Consider the following 17,075-nt stretch of genomic DNA (forward strand, 5'->3'; position numbering starts at 1 on the left):
TTAGGCTACATTTATTGATTAAATACTTCTTCTTTTTTTTTTTTTTTTCATACTGCAATAATCTGCAGAGTTAATATCTTGAAACAATTGTCTTCCTTTACTTTTGTTAATACACCATTTATTTCATGTCTCTAAATCTCATTCACACATTCTTTGTCCCTTTTCAAATGACCAGGGTCAGGGGGGGGTCACTATTTTTACCCACAGGCACAGTCAAGCAAGACACAGGATCCCACAGAGACACACACCCTATTCTGTACTCTATTCCATGTCAGATCTGAATTATTCGTTACTTCTCAATTTTTGTATTTCAAAACACTACATTAAATATTCACTGTTTCACTTCCTCAACACAGTGATACTTTTAAAACAATAACTATACTATAGGATTTAGCCTATCCGAGCAGACCCTTGTTAAACCCATAACAAGGCGGTAACCATAGGCTAAAACTTCATCTGTGCACATGCTATTTACTTGTATCCTTCAAGGCCCACTTACAAGTAAAACACAGATCAATAATAACTGATATCCTTATCAGTACGGTTGTCATCCATCCAGGCCCACTTGACAACATAAAATCTTCTTCTGTGTACATGCTATTCTTGTATCATTCAATGCCCACTTACAAGAAAAACACCCTGTGTTCATGCTTTTTGCGTAATCATCCATCAAGGCCCTCTTGAAACGCAAAAACACAGATAAATCAACTGATATCCTTATCAGCCACTGATATCCTTATCAGTAAATACAAATCCTCTGTATGCATGCTCTTGCTTATTATCCATCTAGGCCCTCTTAATAAAGCAAACACAGATTCTTGCATATTCGTACAACAAAACCTTAGCGCCAAATCAGCAACACCAGTGTTCATAAAATCCACACAGGATCATATAAGCACTGGTAAACACTACTGGGAGCTCCCCCGCGCTATTACAAACTACTTGATATCTACAAGGCCTTCTTATTAGAAATCAAACTGCATGCAATCATTTCTGGAATCAAAGACCCCTTTTTCAATTTTGTTTTAGTTCTTTTAAATTTGAAGAAGCTTTTCTTACCACTTCAGGGCAGCTGGTGACCAACACATACTTTACACAAAATCAAAAATGCTCACCTCAAAGTACAGTGGCCACTGTTGTCTGTGCCGGTCACCAGCGATGCCTTTTGTGGTTCCTTCAGCTCCTAACAAGTCCCGCTGGGGTGCCACTTGTTGTGGTTTCAATCTTTTTATGAAATCACTTCTCAGAGATCTTTGATGCCAGAAATATTTTAGACTTTATTTAACAAAACAAAGCTGAGCAACCTCCCGCAGGAGATGACTCCCTGCAGGAGATGACTCCCGAACATCGGTTAGCTTTTCACATATATGCATACAGTGCCTCCAAAAATGGTCATACATCCTATAGATAGGGTCTTGCACCATGTGACACACTTAAATAGAATCCACTGCTGCATCAGCATTCTTGACCTTTCTGTAAGCCCCCAAAAGACAAACCAAAGTCACACACTCATAAAGGAAATAAATAATAGTGTCTTAATATGTAACTAAATTACTTATTTTCTAAATAATAAAATCTTCAACACGCTCTGGATGAGGATGCCAAATCGACCCGCCGGCTTGGGAAAGGAGGTCTGACAGCCGCACCAACTCCGAGAACCACGTCTGGTTCTCCCATCGGGGGGCTATGAGGAGCACCGAATGACGCATTTCCCTGATTCTCTTGATTACCTGTGGTAACATTGAGACCGGAGGGAACGCGTATAACGGGCATCTGGGCCATGTCTGGGCCAGAGCGTCCTCGTTCTTCGAAAAGAACCTTGGGCAATGGGCGTTGTCTGTTGACGCAAATAGGTCGACTTTCGCCCTGCCAAAGCGGTGCCACAATAATTGGACTGACTGAGGGTGCAAGGACCATTCCCCGGGGGGAATGTTGTTCCTGGACAGTCTGTCCGGTCCGTCGTTCAGGCGTCCTGGCACATGCCCGGCTCTGAGCGAGCGCAAGTGGTGCTGAGCCCAGATGAGGAGGCGTTCCGCCAGATCGCAGAGGGTCCTGGATCTGACACCGCCCTGGCGGTTCACGTATGATACCACAGACATGTTGTCTGTTCGAACCAGTATGTGGTGGCCCCGCAGAAAAGGGAGGAAGTGTTTCACAGTGTACTCGACCGCTATCATCTCCAGACAGTTTATATGGAGGAGCTTCTCCGTGTCTGACCAGAGGCCAAAGACCGGTCTGCCCTCGAATATCCCGCCCCAACCTAGGTTGGAGGCGTCCGTCGAGATAACTTTTCGGTACGAGACAGTTCCCATCGTAACTCCCCGCTGATACCAGTCGGTCACTAACCAGGGCTGCAGAGCTGAAACACAGCTCTGAGTCACTCTGATTCGGAAACCGCCGGAAGCCCAGGCTCGGTGATGAACACGAGCGTTGAGCCATTGTTGCAGGGGGCGCATACGCAATAGACCTAGCCGGAGCACTGCTGCGGCTGAAGCCATAAAGCCCAGCATTCTCTGAAACGTTTTCAGGGGAAACACTTTGTCTTTCTGGAAAGACGCGGCCAAACGCTGAACACGGCGCGCGCGCTGTGTTGACAAGCGAGCCGTCATTGCCACCGAGTCGAGCTGTATTCCCAGAAAGGAAGCTGACTGACGGGGCAGCAGTGAGCTCTTGGTCCAATTGACCGTGAGACCCAGGTTTTCCAGATGACTGAGTAGCACAGCTCTGTGAGACACGATTTCCGCCTCTGATTGTGCTAAAATCAGCCAGTCGTCCAGATAGTTCAATATCCGCATCCCCTGACGCCTCAGGGGAGCGAGCGCCGCGTCCATGCACTTCGTAAATGTACGGGGTGCTAAAGACAGGCCGAACGGCAGGACGGTGTACTGATATACCTGACCGTCGAAGGCGAATCTCAAGAATGGCCTGTGACGGGGTATGATCTGAATCTGAAAGTACGCGTCTTTCAGATCGAGAGAAATAAACCAGTCCCTCGGGCGAATCTGCGCGAGGATTTGTCTGGTCGTGATAATTTTGAACGGTCTTTTCATAAGAGCTTTGTTCAAATGTCTCAGATCTAATATAGGTCTGAGCGCTCCGTCCTTCTTGGGCACGAGAAAATAACGGCTGTAAAAGCCTGACTCGCTCATAGAAGGATGTATCGGCTCTATTGCCCCCTTGCATAACAGTTTTGCTATTTCTGCACGAAGTAGGTGTGCTACTTCTGGGTTCACGCTCGTCACTGTACGGGCTCGGAAGCGCGGGGGACGGCGAGCGAACTGCAGTGTATAGCCCTGTCTTACAACATTCAGCACCCATTCTGACACGCCCGGGATCGCTTCCCATGCTTTCGCACGCATAGCTAGGGGCAGAATGGTCTCCGTGTTCTGAGCGCCGCACTGCGCGGGCTCGAGAAACTGAAACGGAGGTATCAGCGCGGCGCGCGCGCCCTCGTTTCCTGAGTAATGCTGCTCGCTGGTTACAGCAGCCTGCTGTTTCACATTCAGTAACTCGGTCGCTAGGGACGGAGAACAATTTGTGGCGCTAACAGCGGTGCTTGTGAGCGATATAGGGGAAACAGTGTTCGTCAGTAAGCGCGCGTGCTCGCGAGCACTTGCAGCGCTTACGTCTGAAACACGGCCGATGAGCTTTATTAGTTTCGCCCCCCGTGATAACTCTATAGCAGAGCGGGCATTTTGTAGGTGTGGGCACTGGGACGTGGGCACAAATCCTACATTTAACACTCGAGCGGTACGTGCCCGCTTTATGTGAGTGGGCTCTGTGACAAATATGGGGGACGTGCTTGTGTGTAGGGGTGAACACATTGGAGTGGGCACATTTTCTACACATAGAACACAATCGGCGTGAGCCGCATGAACAGACATTACACTCTTTTTGTGATATATCTGGGTCGCCGTGAAAACGGCGTTTGTGTGCAGGCGAGCGTGTGCTGTGACTGGCTCGTTGGTTGCTGAATACACAACTGCAGTAGCCTTGTTTAATAAGGGGACTGACAGAGCGGTTAACTTTGATGGCGGTCCGGCGGCGGCGGCGGGACTCGCGCATCTTTTCCTCTTTGCGGTTGCTAGGAGGATTTCGCGGCCTCAGGCTTCAGCACGATCTTCTGCCGGGGTCCCCGGGGGGGAGGCGGTCTGTGACGGCTGTTTGAGCGCGATCGAGGGCGGCCGCCCTGTCGCTGCTGCGAAGCTGGTGGAGGCTGCGATGGGCGCTGTTGCGATGAGCTTCGTGCAGGAGGCTGATTCTGGGAGCGGCCTGCAGCGGAGCTAACGCGTCGTGGAAGGAACAGCTTCATGGCTTGAGACTTTTTCTGAACCTCCGAAAACCTGTCCACAATCCCGGTCACCGCAGGGCCAAAGAGGCCGGTGGGGGAGAGCGGGGCGTTGAGGAACACGGCGCGTTCAGACTCACTCATCTCGGCGAGCGTCAACCAAAGGTGCCTCTCCGTTACCGTGAGTGAAGCCATGCATCGTCCCATCGCCTGTGCTGCGGATTTCGTGGCGCGGAGGGAAAGGTCCGTCGCGCTGCGCAGATCCGTCACGATGTCCTGAACCGGGCGTTTCTCGTCCAAACGGCGGAGGAGTTCAGCCTGGAGGATCTGGAGGACAGCCATAGAATGCAGGGCGGAAGCGGCTTGTCCGGCGGCAGCGAAAGCGCGGCCGACAAGGGCTGAAGTGGTCCTGCAGGCTTTCGACGGGAGGGCAGACTTTGAGCGCCATTTTGGTGATGGCGGGCAAAGGTGCACTGCAACCGCCTCTTCCACTGGGGGAATCCGGCTGTAGCCTTTTTCGACGGCTCCGTCCACTTGGGAGAGAGTCGAAGAAGCAGGGGAGCGGAGTCTCGCGGAGAATGGAGCGTTCCACGATTTAGAGAGCTCAGTGTGGAGCTCTGGCAGGAAGGGTGCTGACCTAGAGGCAGGCGCTAGGCGGCGGCTAGGATGAAAGCACCCGTCGAGCCTGTTGGGCGCGGGCGCCTCTGGTGGAGACCAGTCCAGGCCCAGTTGATCGACGGCCATGGTGAGGAGGCGGATAAGTTCAGCGTCCACGTTAGACCGGGCCTTGCCAGGTTCCTGAGTCGAAGAGGAGGTGGAGTGTGTGGATCCAGACCACTCTTCACTGTCCGACGCCAGGAGAGAACAGCTGTCGATGGCGTCATCCCCCGCCTCGTCCCCTGTGTCGACGGCAGTAAGGGCCGAAGCCGTCATCTGCGCGTCGGGAAGGGGGGGCGGTGAAGGGGAATGCGAAGCTCGAGGGGAAGGTTCCGGCGAGCGTTCGCGAGCGACGGGCTCCGGGAGTCTCTGGGCACGGCGCTTCTTCTTCTGCGGGCCACTGGAGAGAGGCGGAGCGACAGCCTCGACGTTGAAGAGGGCGAGTCGAGCCCGCAGGGTCGAAATCGCCATCTCGTCACACTCAATGCAGCCACCCGTCGAGAGAGCGATGGCTGCGTGGTCTCGGCCCAGGCAGAGAGCGCAAATCACGTGGCGGTATCCGTTGCTGAGCGCGGTTCGGCATGAACCGCAGGAAAGACGAGGCATTTTTGTACAAACGCCTGGCTCTTTTAGCACGTGAGTCACGGCGGCAAGCTCACGGAGAGGTTGCTAGTAAAAAGGATACTTGTCGCCGGATAGCGTAGCTGGCACGGACGGCTGAAGGTGGCGAAGACGGCCGGCTTCCTCAGGCGCTGTCCTAAGCTGGCTGGTCGCTGGATTCGACGGCGGCGCTTCTCTCAGAGGTCAGCGTGGCCTAGAGCGTCGCTGAAGAGATTAAAATCAAGTGTTTAGCAGCCTGACTGCCCCTTATATACGCTAAGCCACTCCCATTTTGGCGGGCCACGTCACGCCAGGGGCTCAGTGGTAGGCTGCAACAGTTGCCGCGGAGCAGCCAATGAGCGCGCTAGATAGCCCGCTCTAGGTCTGACTGTTGCTGCACTGCGTTTACAATATATACAAATTTAAGGATAAATTTTGGCTTCAATATCTCGAGCAAAGAGACTTTACCCGGTGCGTACTTTCAGTACGCAGTACGAGAGAACCTCTCGTAAGAGAACCACAGCAAGGAGCTCTTTTTTTATTTGCACATAGCACATTTCAGTTTGCGTGAGGACTAGTGAAGTATAAGCGATAGGCTTACTGTCCTGCAGATATGCCGCTCCTAAACCAAACTGTGATGAGTCACATAAGGTGACAGGCTTGTCGACGTTGTAGTACAGGAGAACAGAAGGCCATGTTAGGCACTTTCACAAGGCATTGAAAGCATTTTGGTGTGGTTGCAGCCAACACCATACTGTGTCTTTGTGTGTTAGCTGGCAGAGAGGGGCAGATATGTCACTGAGATTGAGGATAAACGTGCCCATGTGGAACATGCGGAGAAATCTATGAAGAGCAGTGGCATTTGTGGGCTCTGGCATTTCACTGATAGCGTTAGTCTTTGATGGATCGGCATGTAGGCTGTCAGTGCTGAAGACATGGCCCACATAGCTCACTTCTGAATTTGCATTTCAGCGGATTTAGCCTGAGATTTACCTGCCTGGCCTGCTCCGGCACTCTTTCTAGGTCGTCGTTGTGCTCCTTTTCTGTGTGTCCTCCGACCAATATATAATCTACTATGACAGCACATGGGTATCCAGCAAAGATTTGTTCCATTGAACGTTGAAAAACTTTACTAGACGAGTTTATGCCAAAAGGCATCTTCAGGAATCTGTATCGGCCAAATATGGTGCTGAATGTTGTGAGTAGTGATGATTTATGGTCTAGGGAGATTTGCCAAAACAAATGTTTTGCATCAAGCACAGCTTCTTCAACCGTTCTAATTGGGTGGTGGGGTCTTTGTATAGCTGTGTTTAAGTCTCTAGGGTCTATACAAATTCGGATGTTGTTTGAGTCTTTTTTATGAGCAGCTACCAAGGAAGACACCCACTCAGTCGGTTCAGAAATGGGTGTGATGACACCAAGATCAGTCATTCGCTGAAGCTCCTTTTTAACCTTGTCTTGCATAGCAACTGGAATGCGTATTGCTGGTCGGACGACAGCGGGAATAGTGGGGTCGATTTTGATGGAAAATGTGAGGTAGTCTACCAACTTGTCCTTGAAAAGGTCAGGGTATTTGGTTAAAATTATGTCCGTAAACTCATCCTGACTAGACACGTTCAGCTGGTGGACTTCCTTGTTGAGTGTTAGAAGTTCCATGCGCAGGTAGTCAGGTAGACCCAATAATAGCTGTGCAGAGCTTTTGATGACATAAAACAGCAGGTTGTAAGTCTGGCTGGCTAGTGTGACTCTTCCTAAGGCGCTTTTCCATTACCAGTACCAGCTCGACTCGACTCGCCTCATCTCGTCTCGTCTCGGCTCGCGTTTCGCTCCGTTTTCCATTGCAGATAGTACCTCCACAATAGTACCTGGTCGTCATAGCGACGCGACACACACCCGCTACCCACACACACAGGACAATGGAGGAAATCGAGTGTATGCTGTTTTACATAATATTAGTAATGGGTATATCACGCAATCTCTGGCAAAACTATTTAAAAATGCCGGGGTTATTCAGGATACTCCGTCTGGCGCGTGATGATGCAGTGAATAGTGACGATTCTCTCTGACCAATCAGCAGTCTGCCGTGTTTCACGTCACGTTTTAGTATCGCCTCAGCTCGCTTAGAACCTCGCTGAAGATGATACGAAAAAAAGTACCTGGAAGCAAGTACCAGTACAACTTTTACACAGTGGAAAACCAAACAAAGGCGAGGCGAGCCGAGGCGAGCTGGTACTGTGTAGTGGAAAAGCGCCACAAATGTGTGCTTCATTCCAATTTAAATGCTATTAGCTTTGTTGTGTTTGACACATTAAGTTATTCCCCTTTTCGCTGGAAAGTGTCTAAATCCATTACATTACACTTGGCTCCGGTGTCCACTTTTAGTTCCACCGGTTTACCATATACATGTACGGTGCTGTATAGTTCACTCTTTTTTTGTGTTAGGTTGGTCAAGGACTCAACAGACTCTGCAGTAACTCTGTCAATGAAGAACAATTCACTTTCATTACCGTTTGCCTGGTGTGGTTCAACATTGTGGACGGTTTTGGTATCGCTTTGCTTGGTTTGTTTGACTGGACCTGCAGCATTTCTTTTTAATGATTCCACTTCTTGCAGCCATTGCATTGTTGACCAAATGCGGGACACTTATCTCTTTTTCCTGGGTGGTCACTTGTTACAGTTCTTTATGGTTGGTGGTGCTTTGTTGTCTGGTTTGTGTTTTGATTTGCAATTTCTGAACTTTCTTGCAAACGCTTGGTGTACAGCATTGACTGTAGCATTTGTCGTTTGCAGTGTTGCTAGGTGTTTAGTGTGCTGTTCAGTTTGCACATAGATCTGGCATGCTGATCATGCAGTTCTGTATCACGCAGCATTGATTTTCTCAGAATGTCACTGTGTATTCATTCCACAAACGAGTCGTTCACGAACAAGCTCGTCTTGTAATGCACCAAATTTGCAGCTTTTTTATTTTAGTTTTAAATCGCTAATGTAAGATTCAATGCGATCTCATATTGAACTTGTGACGTTCTATAGTGATGTTGATATGAGGAGCACAAATTGTCATGATCCTGGTTCTCTCTCACTCACTCATTACTCACTCATTACTCACTCCTCTCCTGATTCCTCTTTTCCTCTCATTAACGTTCCTATTTCTTTTCCCCCCTTTCTACCCGTTTTTGCCTGAGTATTGCATTCTCTCATGTGTACTGAACGCCGTCCTTATGTCTCTGTCGTGTCTTAGTCCTGTCATGTTGGGAGCCGATTTATATTAAGATTTCTACTCTGAACCGGAGAATCTTCACTCGCCTCGACTCTCCCTGGTAAAAGCCAGCCTGCTTCCATTCCCCGTCACACAGAGCTCTTGCCTGCTCATCTCGTTTCCTCCGGGCTGACTGCTGTTTTGCTATCAACAAGCCGAGACCTTATTTGGACTTTATACTACACCTCTTTGTTTTCCTTTGTGGACTTTTTCTGTTGTGTATTGAACTCTCTGGCAATCCCGTTATCTATTAAAGTGACACTATTTCTCCGCATTTGCTGTCTGATCCTCTTACCTTCATGACACAAATCTCACGGAACTTTCTTTTTAAGCAGGCGGTGTCTTCCCTGGATTCAGCCGGCATAATAATAACACTGTCATTTTCACTGGGAGCTCTCACCTCTTAATAAACAAAGGACCGTTCGTGTTCGATGGCTTTGGGAGACGCAAGGTTGAGGAGAATGAAACCTTGTGTTTGACGTGGTTTGTCCCCATCGTCGAAAACAAGAGGATCCGGTCTTCAGAATTCCCCCGCCATGGTTGGTGCGTGCGATGCAATTGTTTAAGTAGCTTAGCGGCTAGTTAGTTGGTTACAAGTCGGGTGACATGCATGGAAAATATTTCCAGCGAATACATAAATCACTTTCGTGTGCAGTTGTAGTTTACTTCTGACACCATGTTGTTTCGTGTAACATAAATAAACTGGCACAGACTCAAGCTTCACTATTAGTGGCATTATTACCACCACCGTACATCACCAGGCAGCTACATATATGACACACCGAATACCTATGGAGGCGGCAGGCGTGGAAAGGTAGAGCGCGATCACATACACTTATAGTGATCACACATAACGATGTACTACACTATGAATCGGCATGAATGCAGTGATGGACAGCTGTTTTTCCTCATTCGATTGGTGTTTGGATTTCATGTGATTTCTCATTGTGGTGGTAATATTATGATAACTAAGTTTCAGTAATTAATTTGATCAAAAGTAATTCCATTTTGTAAGATCATTTAGTAAGATCATTTTCATCTAAGTAATTCTAAACTTCGCAAGGCAGACGACGACATTATCCCGGTCAGCCTGCTGTGCTTGAGAAGTTTCATTAAAGATGTTCCAACAAACTGGTGCTACCACAAGGGATGGGGCTAGGATGCTAGTAGGGGTTTCAGAGCAAGAACCACCAGAATACAAGCGAAAGAGCGCATCCGTCTTGACATTCTTGGACCCGGGGTGATAGGTTACTGAGAAGTGAAATCTAGAAAAGAAGAGTGCCCACCTAGCCTGACGAGGGTTCATTCTTTTAGCACCTTGAATGTACTCCAGGTTTTTATGGTCGCTGAGTACTACAAATGGATGTTGGGCTCCCTCCAACCTGTGCCGCCATTCCTCAAGTGCAACCTTCATTGCCAACAGTTAACGAAAAGAAGGCACAAGGACAGACCGGGGTGGTGGTCCCTTTTTTTAAGAAGGGGGACCGGAGGGTGTGTTCCAACTACAGGGGGATCACACTTCTCAGCCTCCCGGGAAAGTCTATGCCAGGGTACTGGAGAGGAGAATACGGCCGATAGTAGAACCTCGGATTCAGGAGGAACAGTGTGGTTTTCGTCCCGGTCGTGGAACACTGGACCAACTCTATACCCTCTCTAGGGTCCACATGTCTGCATGATCCACATGTCTACACATCCACATGTCTGACTGATGTTCTGACTTTTGATGCAACCTGACGGTTAGCTATGCAGCGCAATCCAAACAATTGGCAAGCAAAGTAGCAAATAAACACAATATTTATTAAACAGAGAGTAGAACACATCTATCTTAAAGTTAAAGCAAAACAAAGCCCTGAGGAAAACTAAGAGGGAGGCTAATCCACAGAACTATAGACAGGTACGTAACATAGAAGACAGTAACCATAGAAACAAACAAGGATCAGGAACACAGGCAAACAGGAACAGAACCAAACCAAAACACAAAGAAACTAAAATACTTGTGACATTACACCCCCCTCCTGGAAGGTGCATCCTCACGTCATAACTAAAAGTCCAACAGAGAAGGGAGGGTGGGGGCTCTGGTGGAGGATGTGGAGCTGGAGAGTGATGTAACCAAGGAGAGGCTGACAGAGGGAAACGGCACGGCGGGGATGATGAAGGGAGGAGTCAGGGAGGACAGAGGGAGAATGCATGTGGCCCAAAAAACAGCAAGGATGAAGGACCAAGGCGGAGTCGAGGGAGAGAAGAGCCATTGTGGACATCTGGCAGGTGGAACCAGGGGGACTACAGACTGAGACGGAGCCGAAGAGACCTAGAGAGACACCGTAGGTCCTGAAGGCCAAGGTGGAGTCGCAGTGACAAGCAGTCGAGGTGAAGCCAGTGCATATATATATATATATATTTAAACATCCTAAAATACATTAAATATGTATTTTTGTCAGAGGTTAGAATTTGTTGTAATTGTTGTTGATATTGTTGTTTGAGTTCTGTTCAAATGTCTTTTTTGCCATAATGCCACACAGCACTGGGATCAGCTGAGTGAACAGACTCTCACTTAGTTTCTGGAAAAGCAGATTCAACAAAATGTCTGGAAACCTTCTAAAAAATCCTGATGGAGATGATCGTCTGGAACACTGGGAGTAAACAGAGAATGGAGGCGACGAGTGGTGGTCCGAGGACATGCCGGGGGACTGCGGACACACTTACAATGATGAATCAATTGACTTGCTGGAAGAGGGTTACGTCCCCTAAAATTTAGATATTGCACAGCCAGCTGTCAGTGTGGCGGACCGGAACTATGGTCGAACAGACTGTGGGTGCATTTATGGGCTCACTGTGTCCCTACTTGATGAAAGCCAAGAGGTCATTGATGAATTTAAGCCGGATGAAGTGATCCTTGACCCAGACTGCGACGACTGCTCTTGTTTGGAGTGAGAATTAGTGGTAGCTCTGTTACCGTAGACTTCTAAACACTAATCAGAAAAAAATATATAATTGATTGCCTAAAAAAAAGAGCACATGCTGTATTAAATGTAATATCTAAATATAATACCAACAGCTGAAAATTAAACATGTAATGCCAAGCATTAAAAAAAGCATCTGACTAGATTTGAATTCATTTTACTTTATTATTTTTAGAACTTAAAATAACGTTCTGCTCAATCACTAACTACTTCTATATGCTCCTGCAAGCTACGTAGAGTTATCTAACATAATAATGTGCTTCTAAGAGTTTCTTTATGCATTAGCATCTTCTAATGTGGTATAAAATCTAAATAGGTCTAGATCATGCCACATTAAAAATTATAATAATAATAAACGAATGACAAAAAAAAGTACCTTTGACAGCATCTTATTGAAGGGGCGGTCAAAATCGTACTCGGTTACTAACGTAACCTCGGTTCTCTCTAGGAGAGGGAACGAGTACTGCGTCGAAAGAACGCTACGGGAAAGATATTTCTTTGTCGAGATTGAAGCCAAAAATTAATCCTTAATTTTGTAATATTGTAAAACGCTTTTCTGAAGCATACAACCTAGGCGGAGCAATACAGCTCACCCATTGGCTGCTCTGCCAGAAAAGCACAGCCTATGCGAGGCCAGGACGCTGACCAATGAGGACGCTTCGCGCCCTTCTGCGTCACCTCCCGCCCAAACAGGCGTGGCCTAGGCCTATAAATACGAGCATAGCTGTCTAACACGCCGATTTTCGTCAATGAAGCGACGCAGCGTGGACACGCACGGCATGAGACGCAGTACTCGTTCCCTCTCCTAGAGAGAACCGAGGTTACGTTAGTAACCGAGTACGTTCTCTTACGTAGAGTTCTCTCGTACTGCGTCGAAAGAACGCCACGGGAACCCTATGCAAACCGCCGTGTGTGTTCTTGGATCGACACAGACACCTAAGGGCGCGCGCGCCCTGGTATACAAGCGCCTACCCCAAGAAGTATAAGGAGAGCGGCTAAAATAGCATCATCCCTTATAGTAGTGCCTCTCAAGGCATAATAGCATATATATGTAAATATAGATATATATGAGGGGTAATAGCATGCTCATGGGACACATTGTCAGTGAGTGATGCTTAAAACATTGAAGTGACCTGGGCCGCAGCGCGGGGCAGGAGCACTTATACATATTAGACATTGAAGTGACCTGGGCCGCAGCGCGGGGCAGGAGCACTTGTACATATTACCATTGAAGTGACCTGGGCCGCAGTGCGGGGCAGGAACACTTATACATAGTCTTCTAGACCGAGAGCAGTTTAGCCTGCAACGCAGGAACCTCTAGGTTATAGAACCTAATAAATGTAGACGGGGAGGCCCAGCCTGCCGCCATACAGATATCTTGTAACGAGATTCCGCTATACCAAGCCCATGAGGAGGCCATGCCTCTCGTGGAATGTGCTCTGATGCCCAAAGGGCATTCCAAGCCTCTAGATGCGTAGGCTAGCGCAATGGCGTCCACTACCCATCGAGACAGACTCTGTTTCGTTGCGGCTCGTCCCTTGGAGCGCCCGCTGAACGAAACGAAGAGCTGCTCCGTCTGTCGAAAAACAGCGGAGCGGGACACGTAAGCTCTTAATGCCCTGACCGGACAAAGGGAGCTATTTCCGTCCTCTGAGGCCGGCAGGGCCGACAGGGAGATGACCTGAGCCCTGAACGGTGTGTTGAGGGACTTAGGCACGTACCCATGCTTCGGTTTCAACACGACTATAGAGTCGTTTGGCCCGAACTCCATACAAGAAGCTCTCACTGAGAGCGCTTGCAAGTCTCCCACACGCTTCACTGAAGCGAGAGCCAAAAGAAACACGGTCTTGAGAGACAGGTGTTTCATGTCAACTGAGTGAATAGGCTCGAAAGGGGCCCCTTTCATAGCGTTCAACACTGTAGAAAGGTCCCACACGGGGACTGAAGGAGGCCTTGGAGGGTTTAACCTCCTGGCGCCTCTCAGGAAGCGGACCACCAGGTCGTTCCTGCCTAGTGAACGGCCAAGCGTTGGATTAACGAACGCTGATATGGCAGCCACATAGACTTTGAGCGTGGATGGGGTTCTTCCCTTATCCAATAGCTCTTGCAAGAAGGAGAGAATCTCCGGTTCTCCACACTGAAGTGGTGACAGACCTTGATCTGAACACCATCCAGAGAACACCGACCATTTGGAAGCGTAGAGCCGTCTAGTAGACGGAGCCCTAGCTTGTTCGATCGTGTCTAACACTCCTCTTGGGAGGTTAGCGGGTACCCGTTTATGGCCCATACGTGTAGGGACCAAAGCTCGGGGTGAGGATGCAAAATCGAGCCCTTGGCCTGTGAGAGGAGGTCTCTCCTCACTGGTATCGGCCACGGGGCAGTACTTTTCAGTCGCATCAAAGCTGGGAACCAGGTCTGATTCGTCCAGAATGGAGCAACTAGCAGTACTGAGCATCCGCTCTCCCTGATACGCTCCAGCACTTGAGGCAGGAGTGAGACAGGAGGAAAAGCATAGAGCGGGCGGCGGGGCCAGACTCTGGCCAGCGCGTTCGTGCTCTTCGAAAAGAATTCTGGGCAATGAGCGTTTTCCTGGTTTGCAAACAGGTCTATTTCCGCTCTGCCGAACGTTTTCCACAGCAGACGCACTGTCTGTGTGTGTAGGGACCACTCTCCAGTGGGAACGTTGTTCCGTGAGAGTCTGTCCGGGCCTACGTTCAAGTGGCCTGGCACGTGCATTGCTCTTAACGAGCGCAGGTTGTGCTGGGCCCACACCAGTATGCGTTCCGCTAACCTGAATAGGTTCCGGGATCTCACGCCACCCTGGCGGTTTATGTAGGCTACTACCGACATGTTGTCCGAGCGGACCAGGACGTGGTGTCCTTTTATCCGGGGACAGAAGCGCCTCAGCGCAAAGTCCACTGCCATCATTTCCAGGCAGTTTATGTGCGGTAGTTCGGCTCGCTCTGACCACTGGCCAAAGAGCGGACTGCCGTCGAGCAGTGCTCCCCAGCCTGAGGTGGACGTGTCCGTGGACACCACCTTCAGGCTCGAGGAAGTCCCCAGGCTTACACCTGACCGGTACCAGTCTGACGCTCTCCATGGTGTCAGGGCTGAAATGCATTCCTGAGTGACCTTGAGGCGATAGCGACCGTGTAGCCATGCTCGGCGCGGTACGCGCGCTCTCAACCAGAACTGTAGTGGGCGCATGCGCAGCAGGCCCAACTGCAGCACTGTTGAGGCTGAGGCCATGAGGCCCAGCATTTTCTGAAATCTCCTGAGTGGCACTATGTGGCCGCTGAGGAAGGATTTCGCCATTTGCAGGGTATTTCGCCTGCGCTGTGATGACAGCTGTGCTGTCATAGACAGTGAGTTCAGATCCAGTCCTAAAAAGGAGATCCTTTGACTGGGAAACAGTGAACTTTTCTCCCAATTGACCCTCAGACCTAAGCACTCGAGGTGATCGAGTATTAGTGTCTTGTGGTGAGCGAGTTCTGACGGCGATTGAGCCAGAATTAGCCAATCGTCCAAATAGTTCAGAATTCGAACGCCCCGGAGTCTCAGGGGTGCCAGCGCCGCGTCCATGCACACTGTAAATGTACGAGGTGCTAGGGATAGGCCGAATGGCAGGACTGTGTACTGATATGCCCGGCCCTCGAAGGCGAATCTCAAAAATCGCCTGTGACGTGACGCAATTTGTATGTGAAAATACGCGTCTTTCAGATCTATTGCCATAAACCAGTCTTCTCGGCGAATTTGCGCGAGGATACCTCTGGTCGTGAGCATTCTGAACTTCCGCTTTGCAAGCGTTTTGTTCAGACGCCTTAGATCTAAAATGGGTCTGAGACCCCCGTCTTTCTTCGGTACCAGGAAATATCTGCTGTACAGGCCCCCTTCGCTCTGAGCTTGAGATAAAGGCTCTATGGCCCCTTTGCTCAATAGCTTCGCTATTTCGGCTCGAAGTAGATGTGCTACTTCTGTTTTTACCGTGGTTTCGACTTTTCCCGTGAAACGGGGAGGGCGTCGATAAAACTGTAGCGAATAGCCTCTTTTTATAGTCTCTAGCACCCATTCTGAAACCCCGGGTAGTCCTTCCCATGCATCTGCACGTGTGACTAGGGGTTGAATGTAATCTGGGCTCTGGTCGCGAAATGGCGGCGACACGAGAGCAACCATGTGCTGTGACATGGACGCCGTGGCGTCTGAGGCGGGGGACATGTTTAACACAGTATGCGTCCCGCGCGCGCTCGACTCTCTGAGTTGAGAGAGAGCACGCGGGGCGAGCCCTACGGGGCTCGTTATGTTTGTGAATAAACGTGGGCGCTTGGTGGCGGGCACATTTATAACACCGGGGACACTGTGTTTGTGTACTGACTGACCGTTCGTTAGTTTCGTTTTTACAGAAACCGCGGAACGTGCAGTGTGTAGTGGTTGTGGGCACTGGACAGTGGGCACGCTCACTACACGTAAAGCACAATCGGTGTGAGCCGATTTTATGTGTGCAAACCCTGTGTTGAACGGGGCTGTGCTTGTGTGAATGAATGGGCACTGGGTGGGCATTGCAGTTACACACATTACACCATCGGCCTTGGCCGGAACACCAGAAATTAAACTCTTTTTTAGATTTATCTGGGTCGCCGTGAAAACGGCGTTTGTGTGCAGGCAAACGGGCTTTACGGCCGGTTTGTTGGCTGCTGAGTACACTGGTACAAACACGGAACTTAGGGCTGTACAAGCGGGAATCTTTGGTGGAAGTCCGGCCGCAGCGGGACCCGAACACCGTCTTTTTCCTAGCAGGGCTAGGATGGCGCCGAGGCCTCGGGCTTGATTGAGATCTTGGGCCGAGGACCACGCGGTGGCGGGCGGCGTCCGGCGGAGCGAGACCGTGGTCTCTCTCGGGCCTGTTGCTGCTGGGCCGGCGCGGCGGGCGCGGGGCGCTGCTGAGTTCGGGCAGGCGGCTGTTTAGGGCGGCCTGTTGCGGAACTGGAGCGCTTTGGCAGGAAATGTCTCATGGCCTGCGAAGTTTTCTGTACCTCGGCGAATCGGTCCGCGAAGTCCTTCACGGAGGATCCGAAGAGGCCAGCCGGTGAAATGGGGGCGTCGAGAAACGCAGAGCGCTCGGATTCCGCCATTTCAGAGAGAGTCAGCCATAAATGTCTTTCAGAAACAGTAGCTGTGGCCATAATCCTGCCGATGGCGTGTGCGGCGGACTTTGTAGCGCGAAGAGCTAGGTCTGTGGCGCTACGCAAGTCCGGAACACTGATCGCGCCCGGGCCTTCCTCGTCTAGCTTGCAGAGGAGGTTGGCCTGGTGGATTT

The 17,075-nt window shown here is 49.8% G+C and overlaps 1 protein-coding gene across 1 annotated transcript; it reads right to left on the reverse strand.

The window, feature by feature from the left end:
- Window positions 1-12,680: 12,680 nt before the first annotated feature.
- On the reverse strand, window positions 12,681-15,879 carry LOC306993790 (uncharacterized protein). Its single transcript, XM_079603864.1, has 2 exons — window positions 12,948-15,879; window positions 12,681-12,894 (listed from the first exon to the last, which is right to left on the reverse strand). The coding sequence occupies exon 1, from the start codon at window positions 15,855-15,857 to the stop codon at window positions 13,041-13,043; it is 2,817 nt and encodes a 938-aa protein (XP_079459990.1). The 5' UTR covers window positions 15,858-15,879; the 3' UTR covers window positions 12,681-12,894; window positions 12,948-13,040.
- Window positions 15,880-17,075: the final 1,196 nt, after the last annotated feature.

The sequence above is a fragment of the Phoxinus phoxinus genome, assembly GCF_949152265.1.
Source record: "Phoxinus phoxinus genome assembly, chromosome: 25".
Classification (NCBI taxonomy): Eukaryota; Metazoa; Chordata; class Actinopteri; order Cypriniformes; family Leuciscidae; genus Phoxinus; species Phoxinus phoxinus.

What these genes read in the sequence shown, in the direction of transcription:
- LOC306993790 (XM_079603864.1), bottom strand. Translation starts at nt 15,857, where the DNA reads ATGGGAAGGACTACCCGGGGTTTCAGAATGGGTGCTAGAGACTATAAA.